The sequence below is a fragment of the Chrysemys picta genome, chromosome 1 (assembly GCF_011386835.1).
Source record: "Chrysemys picta bellii isolate R12L10 chromosome 1, ASM1138683v2, whole genome shotgun sequence".
NCBI lineage: Eukaryota > Metazoa > Chordata > Testudines > Emydidae > Chrysemys > Chrysemys picta.
Genome location: NC_088791.1, coordinates 30162801 through 30185484, shown reverse-complemented (window position 1 = coordinate 30185484; position 22684 = coordinate 30162801). Strand labels below are relative to the sequence as shown.

At 42.1% G+C, this 22684-nt stretch overlaps 1 protein-coding gene across 5 annotated transcripts in view; it reads left to right on the top strand.

Annotated features, from left to right (window-relative positions):
* LRRK2 (leucine rich repeat kinase 2) overlaps window positions 1-22684 on the top strand; it is a 130990-nt gene that overhangs the window by 26689 nt on the left and 81617 nt on the right. For all 5 annotated transcript variants that reach the window (XM_065554212.1, XM_065554216.1, XM_065554223.1 and 2 more), the window contains 7 exons: window positions 6144-6278; window positions 7817-7948; window positions 11150-11269; window positions 12261-12385; window positions 17691-17770; window positions 18395-18501; window positions 19940-20069. In XM_065554212.1, the coding sequence (XP_065410284.1) occupies window positions 6144-6278; window positions 7817-7948; window positions 11150-11269; window positions 12261-12385; window positions 17691-17770; window positions 18395-18501; window positions 19940-20069 (829 nt within the window). The remainder of the gene's footprint in view (window positions 1-6143; window positions 6279-7816; window positions 7949-11149; window positions 11270-12260; window positions 12386-17690; window positions 17771-18394; window positions 18502-19939; window positions 20070-22684) is intronic.

Sequence of the window (22684 nt, the reverse complement as noted above, 5' to 3'; positions counted from 1 at the left end):
TTTGGACTGAGCTTGCTAGCTATTTTTTCCAGTTAACTCGTTCTGTTCTTTTTCCTTCTCCCCTTTTTGGCTGCTTTTAACCTACAAAGGAAACTTCCACTCTTCACTCATACACCTTTTCCCAACAATGAACACATACACATTGCCATTATACAGTACATTAGTCTTATTATTCAATGTATGCCATATACACCTTCCAGTAAAATAACTTCTATACAGAGCTTTGGAGCAACAAACCAGGACAAGCACACCCACTTTTGAGGAGTCCACTCGGTACAACCTCTGGTGTCCAATAGCTTTCCTCCCTCCCCACCCTCTGGCTAGAAATCTGAGGTAGCCAGAAGGATCCCATGGACAATGTGGGGAGTGCGTTAACCTTCCATGTCCTTGCTTCCAAAGACTGTTGGTATGCAAATTTTAACCACAATTTTTCAATTAAAAAAAATCTGGCCAATGAAGTTTCTTTTTCTTACTTAAGCAAATGTATTAGACTTTAGTATTATCACATTTTCCTGATTTATCCAAACACTTTGTATTCCAAGTTGAATAAAACAAGTATCTGCTTTTTGATTTAACCCTTCTATTTAATTTTGAACTAGACTGTCTTATGAAAATATTAAACCCAACAATTCTGGCCACAAGACAAACACCACAAGACAGGACATAGAACACAAAAATAATTCCTATTGTACCACTAAATGCATGGTACATTGAATGCTATTCAGCTGGCATCCGTTTTCTCTGATGATCTGAAAGACAAAAGAACAGAGGTCTACCCCTTCTGGGTAGTCAGTCATTGCTTAAAATATTTCCTTTATATACACATACTCTTGTTGATTTTAGGCAAAACAGAAGAATTACCCTATATTTCCTTGTATTTGTTTCATAGGCAGCCCAGGTTTCAGTGGCTTCTACCTTATTAGTTAGAAAATTTCATTAATACAGATGCTTTCTGGCTTGCTTCCAGATCCAAAGCTATCCACAGCTTAAAGATTCTTACTTAAAAAGGACACAATTAATTTTCCCAGACTTTTGATTGCCTTTTACTTCTAACTCCTGCTTTCAAACACACAGTGATCTGAAAGAGACAACACAGCCTATATTGGTAGGTTTGCATTTCTTTTACCTCTGCTACAATATACACTGCACACGTTCTGGGGAAAATGCACATCCTCTCCACAATTCAATTTCCGGTTCTCAGACTTACTGCGGCTGAGAGTAGGCACACTTTCATACTCACACACGTATGTCCAGACTGGCCACGTCTGTGTATAACGTTCAGAGAAGGTGCTGTGCAATCTCCAACTTGCTTCCTCTCTTGGGAGGGCAGTTCTTTTACACCCTGAGGTCTCCTGGGGCATCTTTTCAGTGATTCCAGTCCAGGCCGGCTGCCTGTGGCTTCTTCAGCGTCCCCAAACCAAGCCGGCTCCAGGGTCGCAAAGGCAGACTGTTGGATCTCACTGGACAGTTAAGCTTTGCAAATGTAATCTCAGCACTGTAATTTGTATTGCCTTTGGTTTGACTATGTCTATATTTTTTTCACAGCCAGCTGGGACCGAAAGCAGTTTTTCTTTGGACTTAGCCTGGTCTGCATTGATTCTTGACCTTGAACGCAGATTAACTTTCTCTTTATCTCTGGACCAAGCTGATTTTCAAATTAACCTGTTCCTTTCCTCAATAGACAAATTGCTCCCATTGTGTGTCAGAGGCTTTTTGGTAATTAAAAGCTCCTCTGAGATGTATGATCTTATCTAGATTGAAGGTACCTTCTAGTGGGCATTGTTTAGATGAATTTTCACGCGTGTAATGATTCCAATTCTCTAAGTACCTGCAGGTTTTAGGACCATAATGTACGTAAATGAAATCAGATGGGGTACCCTTAGGGGGTGAGAGGGAATACTTAGACTGTCTCCCACCCATTTTCCAATCACACACACACACAGGGAGGATGCCCTGTCCGCTCTAGCGGCACATAACCTAAGGATCTCTCCCTACAGGGTACTCACACAGGAGAGACTAACGAGGATGGCCACGACCCTCCTACACCTCCCTTCAGCAAAGAGCGTCGGCTAGTCTCAGAGAGACGGCGCCGCTTACTCTCGTTGCATCCAGTGAGATGATCAGACTGTCAGTGGCTCACACAGAGAGGAAAGGGGAGGGAAGATGGGTTCACACACTCCTAGACCAGGTAGCTTCCTCGCCGGACGATGCCAGGCCGAGTTAGCTCACCGTGGGTCAGATCTCCTAAAAGATCCTCTAGTTACCGGGCTTGCGTTAGAGTAGTTCTAGTCACGAGCCAAAAGACTTCGCAGAATACTCTGGACGTCTTCCGGTAACTCTCAATTCACACACCCACACCCACACACCCACACCCACACACCAAGGCCTCTATCTCCAAATACCACGATGCATCTGTACCTTATGTCCGGATTCAATCACTATGAGGTGGTAACAACCCCTCTTGAGGTGGTAAAAACCCCTCAGCACCGGTGCATACCTATGCATCTCTCTTATGCATATGGGGGCAGCCAAACTAACAGTTCCCCAGAACCGCATACAACTACCTTATTGGGGGTGGCAAAACAATTCCCCAGAACCGCTCTGCATCTGATCTTGCTGCACAGTCAATAAGTTCGGATGGCGTGAGCCCAACAGGGACAGACGGCCCCACGGACAGTCCTCCTCCGACACCCCAATAGAGATTTCAAAAGGTCTCCTACCTCTATTGTGGCGCCATGAGGTTCGAAGGGGAATGATCCAGAGCATCTGCCGGTGCCTCTGTGGGCGTTGCCATCCCGGACGAGCCCCCAAATTGTTGGAGAATAACAGAGTTCTCACTTTTTGTTTGGGTACAGCAAGTCAGATACTTTATTTTCTCAAGCAATTGCGTAGAGGGAGAGAGCTAAACAGGTCTCTCAACAGGTAAACAATTACAGCAAGCATTTATACCTTTTGTTACAGACAATAATGAGCAACAGCTGCATTTTGTTTATACATAGGTCATTCTGATATCTTATTTTGCTCACAAATGTAGGCTCTTAGTCTACATTCCATATTATCTACACAAGGTCGCAACAACTTCTCACACAGTTCTTTCCCACTCGCCTCACACATTCCTCGCTTCTACAAATCTCGCGTTATTAGGGTTACAGTTAGCCTGACTCTTGCTAACAAACTGTCATACATTGCATCCCCTTCCTGTCAGTTCTTTCTCTGCTTCCACATTCTATATGGCTGATGTCAGGTTTGCAGTCCAGAATAACAGAATAATATCTTGCTGACTTCAGATCTGCCACAATCTTCTGTTTGACTTTTGTTACTAGTAACTCTATGATCTCATTTTGAATTGTTTTTCCAAGGTAGTGGTATGTATAAATTTCTTCGGTGGTGACTCTTCTTAGGTGCTCCTGGAGTACAGCATCAAACTCAGCCATCAGCTCCACAATTTTAAGGAAGTTTCCATTGTTTGGCACATACAGCTGATCTGAAGTGCCACACAGTGCTAGGTTTTGGGTAGCAAGCATTCTCACAATGGCAATGAGCCTTTTCAGAACATTTTGCCAGTAAAGAGACTCTGATGCAATCTTCTCTTGATGCTGATCATCTATGGTGGCCTTTAACCTTAGTCTCATCTCAAGCTCTTTCCACCTATAGAATGCTCTCTGGTGATTTGCTGCCTTCTCATGGCATGCCAGATTTCTAGCCAGATTTTTCCAGTCCTTTGTTCCTGTAGAACCCAATGTAGCTGGAACATTAGACTGGAAGAGTTTGCAACAAAAACAGTATGCAGCATTCTGGGTTTTTGCGTACATAAGCCATGGCCTCTCCACTTTGTCACCATTGAGTGTTTCACACCAGTAATGTGTTGGATGGAAACTTCTATTTTCATTTCCTTTGGGGAACATGAAGTTTTTCACTTGCTGTGGCCCATGCAGTACAAGGAAGTCCCTCAGGCTACTGCTCAAGTGGGTCCACAGTCCTGGATCATCTAAACTTAAGGAACTAAACTCAGCAGCAGCTGTTTCTTGCACCTCCACCACACTCTTCTCTGATCTACACTTTTCTTCAGGAATGTGCATGGTTATATCCATTTGAGATGGAGATATGGATGCTGCAGTAGCTGCCAGGTCACCTGCACTCTGACTAACTGGGAGATCAGGCATCTCCTCACCACTCACATCCTCACTGGGGCCAGAAGGCTCACCGTGAACATTTGTGTCTGTATCTCAGGAGTTCTCCTTCCTGCTTAGATAGAAAAGCTTCCTTTGCTTGCTTGCTTTTTCTGGATGCTGCTGGAGCAGGGGCAGGAAGAGGCGGGGCTGGGGTGGAGCAGGGGCCGGGGAAGAGACGGAGCAGGGGCTGGAACAGCATGCAGCTGTGCAGGGCACCAGGAAATTTGGTGCCCCAAGTTTCCTGGTGCCCTATGTAGCTGCATACTTTGCGTATGGGTAAGGACGGCCCTGCATAAGAGGCTCCTCCTCTTCTCTCTCCCTGCATCTCCTGCTGGTTTCTGTTATTCCCTCTCACCTTTTTTCCTGCCTGCCTGTTATGTGTCTTGTGCCCCCCTTCCTCCAGCACAGAACTCCACTATCTCTGTGCATCTAGAGCAGAGAGAATAATATGCACCAGCAACTGACACAATTTTCTACACTCTGGGTCCTAGTGCCCACTCCCTTCCCCCCCTCCGGTCTGGCACCTGAGGCGGCCGCCCTGTCTGCTCAACACCTATAAACAAATCTTCACTCCTCCGCTTCTGCCAGAACATATATAAAAATATCGGACTATTAGTATTCCTCTCTCCACCATTCATATGTCACTGTCTTCTAAGCTAATAGGGACAATGACTATATTGTCACATGTTCTTATACAAATCTAGCACAATGATATCTCAGTTTTGATCATGGTCTCTGGTGACAAGGAAGTATAAATTTAAATTAATATTAATGTCATACATGTAGTTGTATTAATGTGATGTATGTAATTATTTCAATTTTTTTCTTGGATTTGATTTCTTATTATAATTACTATTATATTTGTTTGATAAAGGAGCAAAGAATTTAGTCCAAACAAAACTCCCACTGAATTTTGTTATCAATTCAACATGGAAAAAATAAGTGACTGATAGGATTTGGCCACATGAACAAATAGACTGAAATAGTGCAAACCACATACTCCATTTGTTTGATATGCTGCTGACAATTTTGTGTTAGAATTAATGTTTTCTTGCACTTTTACTCATATAAGTTGGATTATCCATTTATACAAATATAATGTCCTAAAACAGCAACCAACATTTTAATGCAATGTGCACTGGTAAGAAGCTCTAGTACATAATTACTACACTATATTCCCAGATATGCTTAATACATGACATGTACAATGGCAAATGTCTACAAAACTAGTAAAAGATATGACGTTATACCAGTGCTCATTCTAAAAAATAAATGGAATGTGTCATTATGTCCCCACAACTTTAGGGTTTGATCCTCTTTGTAAATACTTTTATTTTCTATTAGAGCTCATAGCTATAAAACCATACTGTGACATTGATTTTTAAGCAGTCTTCATCAGTAGTTTTAATAAAGTGTTCTGCTTAAAATTAAATGATATGAAATAACTCATAATTTTAATGTATGAAGAAAATTACCAGTCTTTACACTGCATCTCAACCATATGCTAAAAGAGAAACTGATCAAGTTTGTTAATCCATTTATGTCTACACTACCACTCATATCGGCAAAATTTATGTCTCTCAGGAGGGTGGGGTTTTATGCCGATAGGAGAGCTCTCTCTCCTGTTGGCGGCTTCAAAACACACACATACACACTGCTGCTGCAGCTCGACCTTAAGATCTCTTACTTATGTAAGCAACAGAGCAGTCAATTGATAGAAAACAGGTGTTACGGTTCCCATTTCCTTTGCTATTGTTTCATAAAGGTTCTACACCAAAGGAAGACAATGCTGACAAGTCTTACATTATTGAAAGGATTTTGGTGGCTAGAGCACTTTACGTTGTGCAAAAAGAATAAAATAAATATCAGAAAACTTTGTTTAAAAAAAAAATTTTTTTTAATTAATACCAAGCTCTATAAGTATATTATTTCCTTAAAACATACTACATCTCTGTTTGCTTTTCATTTTAGTTCCAGAAGAGCAGCTGACTGAATTTGTTGAAAGCAAAGATCACATGATCATACTGAATGTGTTAAAAGAGTTTCAAGAAAAAGAAGATGTTGTACTTCCGGCACTTTATTCTTTACATTCATTAGCTGGTCCATGTAAGTGCATTACTGTAGCATTTGGGGCTATCAGTCTTTTCAAATCACTCACACTCGGACATTCAGTTCTGAAATGCTCTCTGTAGTGCTTCATGAATTCCCAGAGTAGTTCAAAGGAAAGCCATAGGCATTGGTGCACTGGATGGCTTTTGGCACCTGAGGAGGTCCGGTTTAGGCGACTGAGCAAATCTGCTTTAGCAGAAGGCGGGAGACTAGAATGTGAGAGCAGCCTTGAATCCCTCTGTGCCCACCCAGTCCTGGACAGCTGTTGGCACCTCATAGGCTTAGAACTACTCGATTGTTCCATTATTTAAGATCCACTCTATTTTTGTTCTTCTTTGGGTGGAAGCTTTCAATACTCTTTTGTATATTTGGGCTAGTCTTACAATTAATTATTTGTGAAGTGTATAGAATACTGTTGAACACAAGTTTAGTTTGTCATAATTGAGAAATCAAAAAAGTAAGCACTTGAATATAAGGAGGTTTTTCAGCTGCTAAGATTGACATTAATTAAACATTGTGGTTATTGAAACAAAATATGTGGCCTCCTTTTACTCTGAAGTAAGCTGCTTCAGAATTCTTAGCAGCTCAGTTGGACCCTCCCGCCTTGTGGAGTCCCAGAGCTTGGACTCCAGCCCAAGCGTGAATGTCTACATAGCTATTTTGCAGCCCTGCAGCCCAAGCCCAAGTCTGCTGATCCTGGCCAGCCGAGGGTGTTTAATTGCTAGTTAGACATCTCCTGACTTTAATAGAGGCGGACCTGCTTTTTTGTCTCCATTTCTATTAGAAGATGATCTGCTCAGCTTCTTTCACTAATCATTAATAAGAATTTTTTATTGTTGTTCGCTATATACTACCTCCACTTCAAACTAGGTGTAGAAATATTTGTAATTAAAACCTGCATTTTGGCACATCATTCAAAAAGCCAGAAGCATACCTTAGCAGAACACTTCTAAGCATTCTCTATCTATTGAATGGGCAGAGCTAACAGCCAAAATAAGTGATGTTAACTTGCCCACAAAAAGGAGAGGAGATTAGAATTACAATAGTTAGAGCAGGGCATTACGGGTCAACATTTCTGGGTTGTATTCCAGGCCCTACCACTAAACTGATGTACTGTATATCCTTGAGCTCATCACTTAAATACTGTATACTTCTGTTTACTCATCTGTAAAATGTGAAAAGAAATATTTACCTACCTGTTTACAGATTAATTAATATTTGTAAAGCACCTGGAGATCTCTTTATGAAAGGTGCTATATAAGTAAAAGGTATCATTTCTGTTAAATGGCTAAATATATAATGGAAGTAGATCAGTAACAATTCACACTCTAAGTGATTCTAAGTTGAAGTAAAACAGCATTTGTAAGTAGAGGTTTAGCTAATGTCTTTCATTGTGTGGAAATAAGTAGAAATAATAAAAATTGTCACAATGGCTAAAACCAAAGTATAGATCCAGTTTTTGAAATACATGTACATATTCAAACCTTATTTAATTTTTCTTATTTAAGAAGCATAACAATGTTTTTTTACTTTAGCCAGCAATGTTGAAGTGCTCATGTCTGGAAATGTTAGATGTTACAATGTCATAGTGGAAACGATGAAAACATTCCCTAACAGTGAACCAATTCAGAAAGTGGGTTGCTGTTTGTTGCACAAGCTTACACTGGGTAAGTTCATGAAACTGTATTTTATACTGAAATTTTGTATTGTTTGTTTGCTTCTTTAACAGCTGACAGTGTTGCTAGTGACAACCACTACTACTTAACTTTTAGAGTAGAACTAGATTAATGTTTATATCTAGCCAGACAAATAAAGAATTTATTTGTATTGTGGTAGCTCCTGAGGCCCTGGTCATGTAGACATGACGCTGTATAAATACAGAACAAAAAGACAGCCTCTTCCCTGAAAATCTTAGTCTAAGTACAAGCCAAGAGAGAGGGGAGAAATACAACAAACAGACAGGAGAACCACAAGGCAACAATGATACCTATGTGTGCATAGTATCAAAGCATTCTTTTTAGAGTTATTACAGTATGGAAGATATTTCCTTCTAGGATTTCATATTTTAGGTGCTGATGCTGAATACCTGAGAAACAACTGATGGTACTACATTTTCTTGTAGAAATCGTCCTCTGGGATCTCATTTATCCTCCTTCTAGTGGTCCCAAAGATCCATATCACAGTAACACTCCCTCTGGCCAAGGAAAGTTGGACATGGTTGCTTCTGGATTGTAGAAATGCTTCAGTGTTGACTGGGGTTAATCAAGAGCAAAACAAGGTGCTCCTCCACCCTCCCAATGAACGTAGTGTTATGCTGGGGTAGGCAACATATAGCAGGGGTAGGCAATATATGGCACACGTGCCGAAGACGGCACGCAGGCTGATTTTCAGTGGCACTCACACTGCCTGGGTCCTGGCCACCGGTCCTGGGGGCTCAGCATTTTAATTTAATTTTAAGTGAAGCTTCTTAAACATTTTAAAAACCTTATTTACTTTACATACAACAATAGTTTAGTTATATATTATAGACTTATAGAAAGAGACCTTCTAAAAATGTTATAATATATTACTGGCACACAAAACCTTAAATTAGAGTGAATAAATGAAGACTCGGCACACCGCTTCTGAAAGGATGCCGACCCCTGCTCTATAGTCTTTGCAGCCCCTGCTTGCCCGAGAAGTTTGGGTAAAAGTTTAGGACCTGGATTTGGATCTCCTGAATTGTACGGCTGCTTCTAGAGTGTCAGTCTGACCTGTTGATATTTTACTTTTGGTTATGCCTGGTGTAACTCATAGTCAAGTTAAATCTTGCGCTGTCTCATCCATAATTTTTATGTTTAAATTAGAGAAATGGTGAAAGCTTGCAAATTCAATAGCTCATGTTCAACTGTGACAAGACAGGTTTCAGAGTTGTAGCCGTGTTAGTCTGTATCAGCAAAAACAACGAGGAGTACTTGTGGCACCGTAGAGACTAACAAATTTATTTGGGCATAAGCTTTCGTGGGCTAAAACCCACTTCATCAGATGCATGGATTGGAAAACACAGGTAAGGCAACTTCCATCTTTTCATGTACTATGTATGTATATCTTCCTACTGTATTTTCCACTCCATACATCTGATAAAGTGTGTTGTAGCCCACGAAAGCTTATGCCCAAATAAATTTTAGTCTCTAAGGTGTGACAAGATAGAATCACCACTTTTGCAGATCTGAAGATGATCTGGTAATTTAAAGGCATTTACAGTACAAAATATGTTCATTATATGTGTCACATTCATACCTTTCTCTTTTAGATGAGCCTCTAGAGAGAGGCTCTCAAATTGTTTTATACCTAAGCACCTGAATGCCTGTAAGCTACATAAAGAAAAGCAGCAAGAAACAGCTATTTAACGGAACAGGGCACCACTACATAACTACATATCCATTTACATTTCAGAATGATGCAGATGTGCTTAAATGCTTTTTTGAATTTGAGCCATAGAGCTCAATCCTGCAAGATGCTGATCCTGTTTATCTCCTATTGAAGGCAATAGAAATTTGAGGGTGCTCAACCCCTTGCAGGATCAACTCTATAGTGAGTTGGAGTAAGCAAGGTTAGCTTCCTATTGTGTGTCAGAAAAGCACCATCAGACCACAAGTGGTATGTTCTTCAGTTTTGCATTTCATCTGAAGGGCTAGAGAAAACTGTTGTTCCTTTTAAAACCTTGATTTTTTTCTGTCATATTGGTAGAGTGATTCAACTCTCTCTTAATTAAGGATTACTAAACAAAATTAAATATCAGATACAATAGATGTAACTAGCAGAATATATTTAATGAAGTGGGTACTCCTAAAATAAGATTTACATGTAGTATTTATTTTCCTTGGGAACGATAGGGAAATTTGGTTTTTATTTGTTTGTTCTTTGCAGTATTCCTTACATTGAACCTACGGCAGGAAATGCTGCACATACCATAGTAAATGTTTCTTTTTAGAGATGCTCATTATATATACAGCAAAGATTATTTATCTATCCATTGTTTCAAAGTGTGTAAACTCTTTTTTTTATATAGTAAGAAGCTTGTGCTAAACCCTGATCTATTTTGTGTGGAGAGAGCTCTATTTCAGAATATAGGTCAAAACAGTTAAATAGCTTCCCTTATAGAGTCAGTAAGTGTCAGTGCAGAAATCGAAGTTCAGGTCTATACTTTGGTTAGGGTATGTCTACACTGGAAACTTCAAAGCGCTCCTCCACGAGGGGATTAGCTCTGAGCACTGGGAGCATGGCTCCCAGCACTCGGAGCCCATCTACTCTAGCGCTTTAAAGCGCTCAGACTTGCTGTGCTCCGGGGGGGGGTGATTTTTCACACCCCATGAGCCAGCAAGTTAGAGCGCTATAAAATGTAAGTGTAGACAAGCCCTTAATCATTTGAAGGCAGGAATAGCTTGGAAATAATGCAGTGGCTGCAAACTCTGCCTTTTGACAGAGGTGAGCACTTCATTTTGCTCTTCATTAACACCTTCTGTAGCTGCCTAAAGGAATGGTGTTTATAGGTGCTAGAGAGTCACATCCAGCAAGTCTCATCTGAAGGTAGATAAAATCCTCTTTGAAGGATTCAGTGGAATATAGAGGATCCTCATGGGTTCTTCCTACATGAATGAGGAGGAGAAACCAAAGAACACAGTTTTCTGTTTTTCTTATTCTTGGCCAGTTATCCTCATTTCACAAAGCAATTTACTTACTATGTCAAACAAATTAACTGCCTCATCTGCTGTTTTTCTTCAAGCACAGTATGTGTGTCCTATGCATGTGGCTATAGCTATATTGTCTCTGTATATAGATATAGATCTAGCTAGATATATTCAGATAACATTTTAATCTACTTTTAGGAAATTTTTTCAACATCCTGGTATTAAATGAGGTACACGAAGTCATTGTGAAGTCTGTTATAAGATACTCTGCAAATGCAAAGTTACAGGCTGCAGCACTCAGTTGTTTAGCTCTCCTCAGTAAGTAAATTTCTTCCTAATTACCTAAATAAAATGATTAATAGACAAATGTTTGTTTCCACAGTTGGTGTGCTAGCGTAATTTCCTGTGGTTTCATAATTCTTCTGTATTTTGCCACTAGTAGATTTCAAACAGGAGTAGGGGTTAACAAGGCTAGGTATGCAACAGTGTTTTATCCTGCTCACCTGTTAGAGCTCATTGTTTTGTTGTAGCATGCCAGTATCTGTACCAGTTAACCGCGTCACCTACCCTCCGCTCAGTTGGTATAGTGTTTTGATGAGCACTAACATATCTATTCATAGGCTGCATACTGGATAATCCCTTCTTAGTTTAAAAACTATTGTGAGGGTAGTGAATATAGTAATTCTGAAACCAGGGTTGATGATTGGTTTGTGTATCTGCATACTAATACTGCTATGGCAGTTTACTTCTGTTTCCCAGCAGGGTGGTGTCTGTGTTCTAGAAATAACCTGATAGTTTTGAGCTTTGTTTGAAGCTGCATTAAGGCCACAATTTTCAAATGTGGGTGTCTGCTAGTTTGTTAGGGGTGGGATCCTGTAACCCCTTACAAGTGTGAATAATTGTCACACTGCAGTCAGTTGGGTTGCTCATGTGAATAAGGGTACAAAGGTGTAGCAGATAGCAGAACTGGGCCTACTTTGTGTAACCTTTAGTACCATGCTGGCAACCATTCATTTTTATAAGTACTGAAATTCACTGACAATTTAAAACCACGTTTTATTTTACTCTTTCCCAATTCTTCTCTTAGCCATTTCAGTGTACCCTTCTTTTCCTAATGACAGAAGAGTGCTGGAAGATCACGGTAACTCTATGATGAATGGCAATGTAGAAGAGTCATAGGGTCATGTTTTAACATCTGCAGTATTCTTTGTGAACATGAAACTAAATGTGTGCATGCATTTTAAAATTAGAAATATGGCATGAGACATAACTACATTTAATTTAACACCCTCTTGTCTGTATTTTCAAGCGGAAACAATATTTTTGAACCAAGACTTAGAGGAAAGAAAAGAAGAGAAAGAGGGAGAAAAATTATATTGGCTGGAAGCATGCTATAAAGCATTAAAATTGCACCGAAAAAACACAGATGTACAGGTGAGAATTTTGGGAGTGTGTGTGTGAGAAAATAAAAAAAATTAAATGCACAAGTGAAGGTGTTTAGCAAAGTAATTCTCTCAAATGTACTAAAATTATAGTCTGGAGAAATAAAGATTGAGTTTTGCTTAATTATTAATAATGGCTTCTCATGGTAGAAGTGCAGACATGCAGCCCCACTCTTTTTCACAGACAGGCTCTTACCACCTGTTAGAGGGTGCCATGATTTAGAGAAGCATAGAACTCAAGATTGTTAATAAATACCTTGTCACACAAAATAAATGAATAGATAAATAAAACCCCAGCAGGCTATAAAACAGCATGTTCATTCAGTTACAATATCTTCTGTTGTGTCTATCAGATTATACCTTTTATAAGAGAGACCCACTTGTGAAGAATAATCTTCTCTCGGCAAGCGGAAACAAGTTAAATATTCCCCCAAATCAGTAGCTGAATCTTGACTAACAAACTATTTATTTATAGTAAAGGGAAGTTTGAATAAAGAGAAATGTATCCTATTTGTGATCATAATTATTAGCTGACATGATACTGAAAATGATTTATTCTAGCCTACACTGACTGGTCAGTCATGGTCAGCATAGTGTCAGCTAACTCAGTTCTTCACATTCACGTTTGAACACAATAACATTTTCTCAGATAGATAAGCTCCTGATGATTGGCCTGGAGTTAAGACTTAATGCTTGTTACTTCTTCTCCATTAGTTCATCTCCTCAATGAGGTGGTCTCTGTCACTTCTTCAGATCATGCATATGTAGTCAGTAAGGGTATAATTCACATGTGGTACAGAGGACCAATGCAAGGCCTTGTAGGAGGTTGAAGTGTGGGCCAGGATCTTACCCTGTAGCCTTCATACCACAATATAAGAGAACAGAAATATAAGTGTTTATAAATTTAACCCAAGAGCTACAAGTTTCTGGAAAAAAGAATGAGACATGTAGCTTGTAGGGTCAGTGTCTGCAAAGAGATCTTCTTCGCCACGACACCGGAGCAAGGCTGGGGGAGAGACTGGACCCGTGTTGGGCAGTTCTCGATCCCCTTTGGCCTCGCGGCCTCCGACTCAAGTCGAGCGGAGTAGCCCGGCCCACTCCGAGCTGACCTCCCTGGGTGGCAATGCCCACATTCGGGTGCCCTCCATACCAGAGGCCCTGCAGGTGGCTTGAGATGTTCTCTCTACCAGTACCGGTTGCACCAATGCCAGCGGCTCCCTGGTCCATAGGTAAGCCGCTGCTTGGACCCTCACAATCACCGTCTGGACGGTACCGCTCATGGTCAAGGGAAGGTTCCTGACGACGTTGTCCACTCAGTGACCATCACACACACAGCCTGCACCAGTCCCCATCAAGTCTCACCAGGTTTGTCTGGCTGGGTGCCGAGCACCAGGGCTTCCAGGCACTGCTCTGTCTCGAGGGAACGTAGACCTTGCGATGAGAGCATGCGCTGCCAGGACCAGGTCAGGCGGCACCAGAGATCGTTGTCTCCGAGAAGCTATTGTAGGCCTTTGAGGTACGGACGTCAACGCTGCTCCTGCTTGTCGTCACCACTCCTGCAGCCCCAGGCATAGATCGCCGGCACCATGCAGCCGTGGATCCGCCCGCTCCTTCACGCCGAGGTACGGTCTCGTGCTCAGCACCGTTCGCGACACCACCACTCATCCCCATCCCGGGATAACGGGAGATCATATGCCAGCCCGGCCTCCCTTCGAAGTCGGCAGTCAGTGGGCCAGGCGAGTCAGGCAGGGCAGTCCACTCTGATGGTGCCACAGCAGGTGCGTGGCACCAGGGCTCCCTGGCTAGCACCATGGTACCAATGGGCCCCATGGGCCCTGCCACAGCCCCCGGTGGTGGCTTGCTCGGTGGATGGAGCCTCGCAAAGACCGTTGGCTTCCCTCTCTCAGCTCCCCAGAAAAGGGTCGGTGGAGCGCTCATCCCCAGTCCCGCGCTCAGAAGGGGACCAAGTGGTGGGCCTTGCGGTACTGGTGGGGATGCAGAGCACCACCCCCATCCTCATCCTTTCCTGATGAGGCAATCATGGCTCCTCTTCCTCCTGTTCTCCTGGAGGACACCAAAGCCCACCAAGAGTTGTTGAAAAGGGTGGCATCAAGCCTCAACCTTCAAGCGGAGGAGGTGGAGGAACCCTCAGACTCTCTCTTCAATGTCCTCTCGGCTATGGCACCGACCAAGGTGGCTCTCCCACTCCATGAAGGGGTGGCAAAGATTTCAAATACCCTGTGGCAAACCCTGGCTTCCTTGCCCTCCATTTCTAAGAGGGCTGAACGGAAGTATTTCGTGCTCGCCAAGGGGCATGAGTATCTATATACCCACCCTGCCCCCAATTCCTTAGTGGTCGAGGCAGTCAACCACAAGGAGTGTCAAGGTCAACCCGCTCCTATCCTTAAGAATAAGGACTTGAGACTGGACATATTCGGTAGAAAGATTTATTTGTCCTCGAGTTTCCAACTGAGGGTGGCAAACCACCAAGCCCTGCTGGCAGATATGACTTAAACTTGTGGGGCTCAGTGCCCAAATTTTCAGATTCCCTCCCGGAGTGTGATAAAAAGGAGTTTAAGGCTTTGGTTGAAGAGGGCACAGCTGCCGCCAGGGCGTCCCTTCAGGCAGCCTCGGATGCCATGGATATGGCTGCGACATCTATGGCCTCTGCAGTGTCCATGAGGAGAGCGTCATGGCTCCTGTTGTCTGGGTTGTCCAGCGAGGTGCAGAACTCCTTGAAGGACCTTCCATTCAACGGCAAGGCCCTGTTCGTGGAACAAACAGACATGAAGTTACACGGTCTTAAGGACTCCCGCACTACATTAAAGACCCTTGGTCTCTATGTCCTGGTCCCAGCCAGGACCAAATTCAAACCGCAGCAGACCCCCAGTCAGGCCACCCACTCCAAATATGAGCCCCCTTATAAAAAATCAATTGACTATAAAAAGCGCCCACGACATCCATCCCGGCCTGCGCCTCAGCCTGGGCCCTCTAAGGGCAAGCAGCCGGGTAAGCGCCAGTTTTGATGGGACGCCTGGGGGTGACTTACCAGTTTGCACCAAGGATTCACCCAACCTTCCCTTCTTCAACTGCTTATGTACTTTCCTCCCAGAGTTGTCTTGGCTGACCTCGGACCGATGGGTCCTCAACACTCTCCCAAGGCTATACCCTCCAATTTTTTGCTACCCCACCCCGTCACTCTTCAGGGACCCCTCTCATGAGGAATTACTTGAGCAAGAGGTGCGGCAGCTCCTTCACTTAGGAGCGGTGGCAGTGGTGCTGGCAGAATTCAGACACAAGGGGTACCACTCCAGCTATTTCCTTATCTCGAAGGCGAAAGGAGGGCTCAGGCCCATCCTGGACCTGCGAGGCCTGAACCAGTACATGGTAAAGCTCAAGTGGTCTCTCTGGCCTCCATCATCCCCTCCCTGGATCCTGGAGACTGGTACGCCGCCCTCAATCTACAAGACGCGTACTTCCACATTCACATATTCGAGGGCGTTTCCTCCGCTTCACGGTAGGGCAGGAACACTACCAGTTCACTGTCCTCCTGTTTGGCCTATTGACGGCACCCAGGGTCTTCACATAGTGTATGTCTGTGGTAGCGGCCTACCTCAGATGTCAGGGGGTCCAGATCTTTCCCTACCTCAATGACTGGCTGGTCAAAGGCAGCTCCAGATCACAGATACAGAATCACATAACACTCCTCCTGTCCACGTGCGCCACGCTGGGGCTGCTGGTAAACAATACCAAATCCACACTGGTACCGGTGCAATGTATAGAGTTCATTGGTGCAATTCTGGATGCAACATCGGCCAGAGCCTTCCTCCCACCGGACAGATTTGAAACCGCAAGGGAGCTCGTTGGGGTGGTCACGAGGTTTCCCGTGACGACTGCCAAAGCGTGCCTCCAGCTCCTGGGTCACATGTTGGCGTCATGTACGTTGGCATCACACCAGGCTCAGCATGAAGCCCCTTCAGCTCTGGTTGGCCTCAGCATTCTCCCAGTCTAGAGACAGGATGGACAAAGTCCTCACGGTAACTGAACCTGTGCTAGCCTCCCTCTGTTGGTGGTCCGCCCTGGGGAACATGCTCCAAGGGGTTCTGGTCGGGGGCCAGCCTGACTGTGGAGCTGATGTCTGATGTGTCGGACTTGGGGAGGGGAGCCCATGTGGGAAACCTCCAGACCCAAGGTCTGTGGTCAGCGCAGGAACTAGCCCTGCACATAAATGTCAGGGAGCTCAGGGCAGTCCGTCTAGCCTGTGTGGCCTTTCGCCTGGGCCTCCCAAGGTCTGTGAAAGCGAGGGATCATTGTCCAGGATGGGTTGTAGATCACTGATGATGCATTGGAGAGGTTTATGAGAGATGTGTTTGTATTTTTAGTAAGATGTGTATTGTGACAAAGTTCCTCCTCTATCTTGGTGGGTCCTGCGCTTATTGGCGGATTTTCTTTCCTCAGAGATTCACCATGTGGGTTGGGGAACAGCCCAGAGACCTTCCCCTCTGGAAGAATCCAGTCCAGGTCAATTGGGAGGTTTAGGGGGAACCTGGGCCCGCCCTCTACTCTGGGTGCCAGCCCAGGGCCCTGTGGACTGCAGCTGTCTATAGTGCCTCCTGTAACAGCTGCATGACAGCTACAACTCCCTGGGCTACTTCCCCATGGCCTCTTCCAAACACCTTCCTTATTCTCACCACAGGACCTTCCTCCTGGTGTCTGATAATGCTTGTGCTCCTCAGTCCTCCAGCAGCACACCCTCTCAGCTTCTTGCGCCTCTTGCTCCCAGCTCCTCACACTCATACCACAAACTAAAGTGAGCTCTTTTAAAACCCAGGTGCCCTGATTAGCCTGCCTTAATTGATTCTAGAAGCTTCTTCTTAATTGGCTCTAGGTGTCCTAATTAGCCTGCCTGCCTTAACTGGTTCTAGCAGGTTCCTGATTACTCTAGTGCAGCCCCTGCTCTGGTCACTCAGGGAACAGAAAACTACTCATCCAGTGACCAGTATATTTGCCCTCTACCAGACTCCTGTACCCCCATGGTCTGGGTCTGTCACAGTATATATAAAAATTAAGTGAGGCTTTCTGTCATCATAACAACCTGGATAACATAAATTGTGACTGAATTAGTATTTTTATTCATAACTGTTTATTTTTTTATCTGTTTTCGATGTGTTGACCTCCACAACAGAGTGGCAAAAATAGTGGAACTATTTTTAAAATGTTTTTTAAAATAATTTGTAGCTGTTTTAAATTGTGTGTGTTTTTAAAAGTATTTTATTTTGCTCTTGTTTTAAATTCAGGAGGCTGCTTGTTGGGCTTTGAACAATCTGTTTATGTACCAGTGCAACCTTCATGAGAAAATTGGAGATGAAGATAAACAGTCAGTAGTAATAACTTGAACTATATGTTGGGGAGCATGGAGATTCAAAACTAATTGTTAGGTCACTTGGGTTAATTAATTTATGGTACTTTGTTTCCCTTTTGTTGCTTTCTAATTCATCAAACAGGGCAGGATGCTGCCTGAAGACACTCAGCTTGCTGCTGATCCCAAAAGATTAGGGCTGGGGGAGGAGCTTGAACCACCTGGTAGCTTGGGAGAAAAAGATAAGGAATAAGCCCCCAAATTAGATGGAAAGCTGAGGTGTAGGGGGCACTACTGGAATCAGGGAGGAGAAGCTGGACTTGGGCGAGACCGAGAGAATCTCTTTGTCACCTCCTTCTCAGAGATGCCATGATAGCCAAATTTGAAATGCACTTTATTGTATTCTTTTGTGGACCTTGACTCATTTAGAAAAGCTCCCATTAATGTCAGGGAGACAGGAATGGGCAGTTTGCAACTATTTAAAGGGCTTTCTCTTTAACTGTTGCTATGGCAAAACATTAACAACCTGGTATTATGATCTACAAAGAATAATTTCACTTAATTCTAATATGGATTCCTTAAAATGCACTATAATCATTGTAATATGGCCATTGTGCAGTGATTTATTTATTTTTGTGAAAGGTACCCCATACACAGAGAAGTGATGCTAGCCATGCTGATGCATTCCACAGCAAAAGAAGTGTTTCAGGCAGCTGCTAATGCCTTGGCAACTTTATCAGAACAAAATGGTAAGGAAATTTTGTAATAAATTCCCTCGTCTTCACTGTCAGACTTCATCAACAATTTATTACAGTAATATTACAGATACTGTTACATAATATCATCAGGGGTTAGGGTTGGGACAGCTCATGCACTGAAATTTAAGCATGCACTTAAGCACTTCCAGGATCATGGCCCTCATCCTGTTGCTGCTCCTGCCCATGAAAGTCTTGGGTAGAGTGAGAGAAGAGATTGGCACCCCCAGGTGAGATTGCATTATGTTGCCACTAGACCTCCAGGCCATCCGAATACAATTATTTACATATTGAACTGTATAGTACAATGTTGTTGTTACATGTAACAGTATCTCTTTCTACATAAACCCAAATCATGCAGATGTATTAGTTGCATGTGAGCAAAAAGTTATATATTTGGATTTTAATAGCTATAGATATATACACACACAGTACGTATACATTATGATATGCAATTTTATTACAACAAGGGGTGGGATTTTCAAAGGGGCCTAAGGGAGGTAGGCATCTAATTCCCATTGAAATTCTATGGGAGCTCAGCGCCTAACTTTCTTAATTTCCTTTGAAGATCCCAGTCCAAGGTCTTTGAGTTTTGCCTTTTTAAAATTCTCTCCCTGCTTTTTTTTCCCTTTTAAAATAACATACTTAACACAGAAACCATAGATGGGGAGAAGCATCTTGAAATCTACAAGTACAATTTATAGTCAATTTACATAATGGTTTGAAATGTACATACTAGCTTGTGAAATGCAGGAGTTAGTGATAGTTATGATGACCAGTGCAGGATTCATGTGGTATAAACATGACTATTCTATTCTGCAATGTTATTTCAGGTATGATATACTCATTACTTAATCTGAATCAGATCTCAGTTATGGATTAATTCCATTAAAGTAAATGGAGTTATATTGGTGAAACTGAAAGACTTTGGACCCATGCAGAAAGTAATACTTATTTTTGGAGCCTTATTTTGAAAATTAAAGGGTGTTGTTGTTTTTTAAAGTTCTAGGTTTCTTGTATGATCACAGAAGAAAAATTCACAGTAAAAGTATTTTGAAATAAAATAAACAATTAAAAATAGACTCAATGATAAATCCTACATCCCATAATGGTGACTTTGCATAACTGGAAATATTGACTGTATTTGTTCCCAGTAGGCACTTTTAAGATCCTAAGTTTATGGGCTAAGTTGTGCAAATACACTCTACTCTACTTCAGCCTATACCATTTTCTAGTTTGTATGTATATATATTTGTAAATAAAGTGTTGGCCTTGCAAAGTCTTATACATAACTTCAAACAAGTGAGATGTCCTATTGACGTCAGTAGGACTACTTGCCTGCTTCAAGTTAGAAGATGCACACATGTTGGCAGGATCACAGCCTAAATGAATATATTCATGTTTGTTCATATAGTGCTTTCTCATGTTGTAGTAAATATTAGAAAGATTCTGTTGGCAAAAGGAATACACATTAATGTATTGGACATAATGAAGAAACATTCAGACTCCCCTGAAGTGGCTGAAAGTGCCTGCAAAATGCTGAATCGTGTTTTTGAAGGAAGGTAAGATATACCTAGTAATGTGGGATCATGTGATGTTCTAGTGCAGGTTTTAAAACATATTTAAATAATTGACAGCTAGTTATTTACTTAATGTAGGGTGAAAATTTACTGCAGAGTGGAAGTCGCATAGAAGATTCTGAATTTCGTAAGCCCCAGGGTCAACTATACAGAGGGGTGGGGTAAAGAGATTACTCCTGGGTCCTTTGAACCCCCTGAACTGCACAGTGGATACCATCAGTACGTGGACTATATGGGCAGCCCATAAGCCACAGTGAATTCCATGTAGAGTTGGACAAATATTGGACATTTTCACAAACATTAATTCCAATTGCTAAAGTAATTCCCTTTGATGGTGTTCGTTCCACCTTTATACTCACTTTCCGCAGATATTCTCACAAATGCATTTATTGTTCAGAAAGTTGTCAGAAACAGAATGTTAGCAGACAACAAATTTAGAACTCCTAGCCATGAGTACCCACACTGAAAACTTGATTCTAAGTGTTACACTTATTCAGTCAAGGAACAGAAATATCCTGTGTGCCTGTCAAAACAGCTCAGATTTTGAATGTTAAAGAATTTCAACAAGCTGCATATGAATAAGCTATAAAGAATTAGTCACAGAAATTTTGTGTCAAATAATTTCAAGTAATAAATGAAGAATATCATGAACCTTTCTTGGACAATTCACGAAAACTGAAATTTGTCAAATTTATTACAAATTACTTATCCAGTTCTTTTTCATCCCTCCACCTATCAGAATTCTTTTCACATAGCTGATTTGCTCAGGCTTTGTGTTGGGATGAATTTCACTCTAAAAATAAGCACCTCATTGGTCAACATAGCCTACCTACTGAGTAGGCTTACTTCTGTGGGAACCATTTCCCTCTCGTGCTTTGCTTCACTTAAGGATTTCTGAATGGCCTTAAAGATACTGTAACCTGCTTAGAAATACAATCATGAATTAGGCCACAATCTTGCCAACGCTTTAAGTGTGTGAGTAGTCTCATTGAAGTCAGTTGGCATGATCATAAGTGTTTCCAGGATCTAGGCATTGCATTCAGTCCTGCAAATTCCGATTCAACTTATTCACCCAAGCAATCTCATTAGACTTTATATGAACTTATCATTTTTCTTTGACATTTTCATTTTTATATCCTTTTTTAGAAAATGCTAAATTGTCTCATTTGTAAAGTAAAAACCAGCGTATATGTATACAACAATGGAATAAACATTTCTGGGAAAAGAGAGAAAATAATCCCAACAAGGCACTGTTGCACTGGCAGGCATCAAGATTACTGTGGTTTAAGAAAGTTCAAAGAATATTACGGCTCTCAGTACTATGAAGCTAAACAAACTTTCAGTTCCTCTTTTCACTTCCCATTTCCTTTTCAGGACAGATGACACAATAATAAATAGCGTGCAAAGAAAATCTATGCCTGAAATGTTTTAACAAATACAAAATTACAGCTCTGTTTTGGCTGATATGGATATAGAGTTAATCAAAAGTTGATAACAAGAGTGCTGATAATTTTCTAATTTATATGTGTAAATATATAAAATCAAGTCTTACAATTAACTAAGTATATTTTTAATATTCCCCCCCCTTTTTTTTTATTCTTTAATCAGAGATGGAGTTCACTCTACTTGAACCAGACTTTTGAAAAGAACCCTCTGCTTTTTTATAAAGCAAATTATTGTAATTCTGTACGGTGATGAAATCTGTTATTTTCTGTTTCAGCATGATGTAATTAATGAATTTGCATGCCCTGTTCTTCCAAACTGCTATAACTGGGAGCCATTGTTGGTCTAGAAACAGGGGAATTAAAAGTGATAGTTGTTCTTTGAGTAGTGTCCCTATGGTTGCTCCACTGTAGGTGTGTCTGCATCCCTGCACTGCTAATCAGAGAAGTTTTTGGTAGCAGTGTCGACTCAGCCCATGCATGCGCTGCTCCTTGCCTGCCACAAGGCTGGCCAGTGTGCTCTGTTGAACCCTCCTCAGTTCCTTCTCAACTGCTGTTGGCTAGAGATGGAGTTATAGCTGTCCATTCGTGGATCATTAACTCTTTAAGAATTGCTAATTTTTAGCTACCCCCAAAGCTTTTTCTTTGTTACTTTGTATTTTATTTGGATGTGCCTTTAAAAAAAAAAAAAAAAAAGGGCTTGTCTCCCCCAACCCTAGTGTGTGGGGCAGATCCTATGGACAAGGATGTGTCCAGCTTGCTCGTCTTCAAAAAGTGCCTCAGTTGCAAGGAATCTATCCCAGTGGCTGATGAACACTTGCCGTGCGTTTGCTGCCTGGGAGAGAAGCACATTCCACAAAAGTGTGGCTTGTGTCAGCAACTGAAGCCCAGATCCAGAAAGACAGAGCTAAGACTCAAACTCCTACTCATGGAGTCGGCCATTCAATCCCAGCAAGAGCTCTCACCGCAATCCTTCAAAGGGAGGTGAACCCAGAGAAATGAGCCACTCACATAAGGTCTCTAAGAAAAGGTCAGTGAGTCCCCATAGTGAACCCCAGTTGAGCTGAAAACTATGTCTGGCTTGATCAGTATCATCAGTACCAATGGCACTGAAGCCATCTAAATCTGGTACCCAGGGAAAGTGTGGTACCAAGC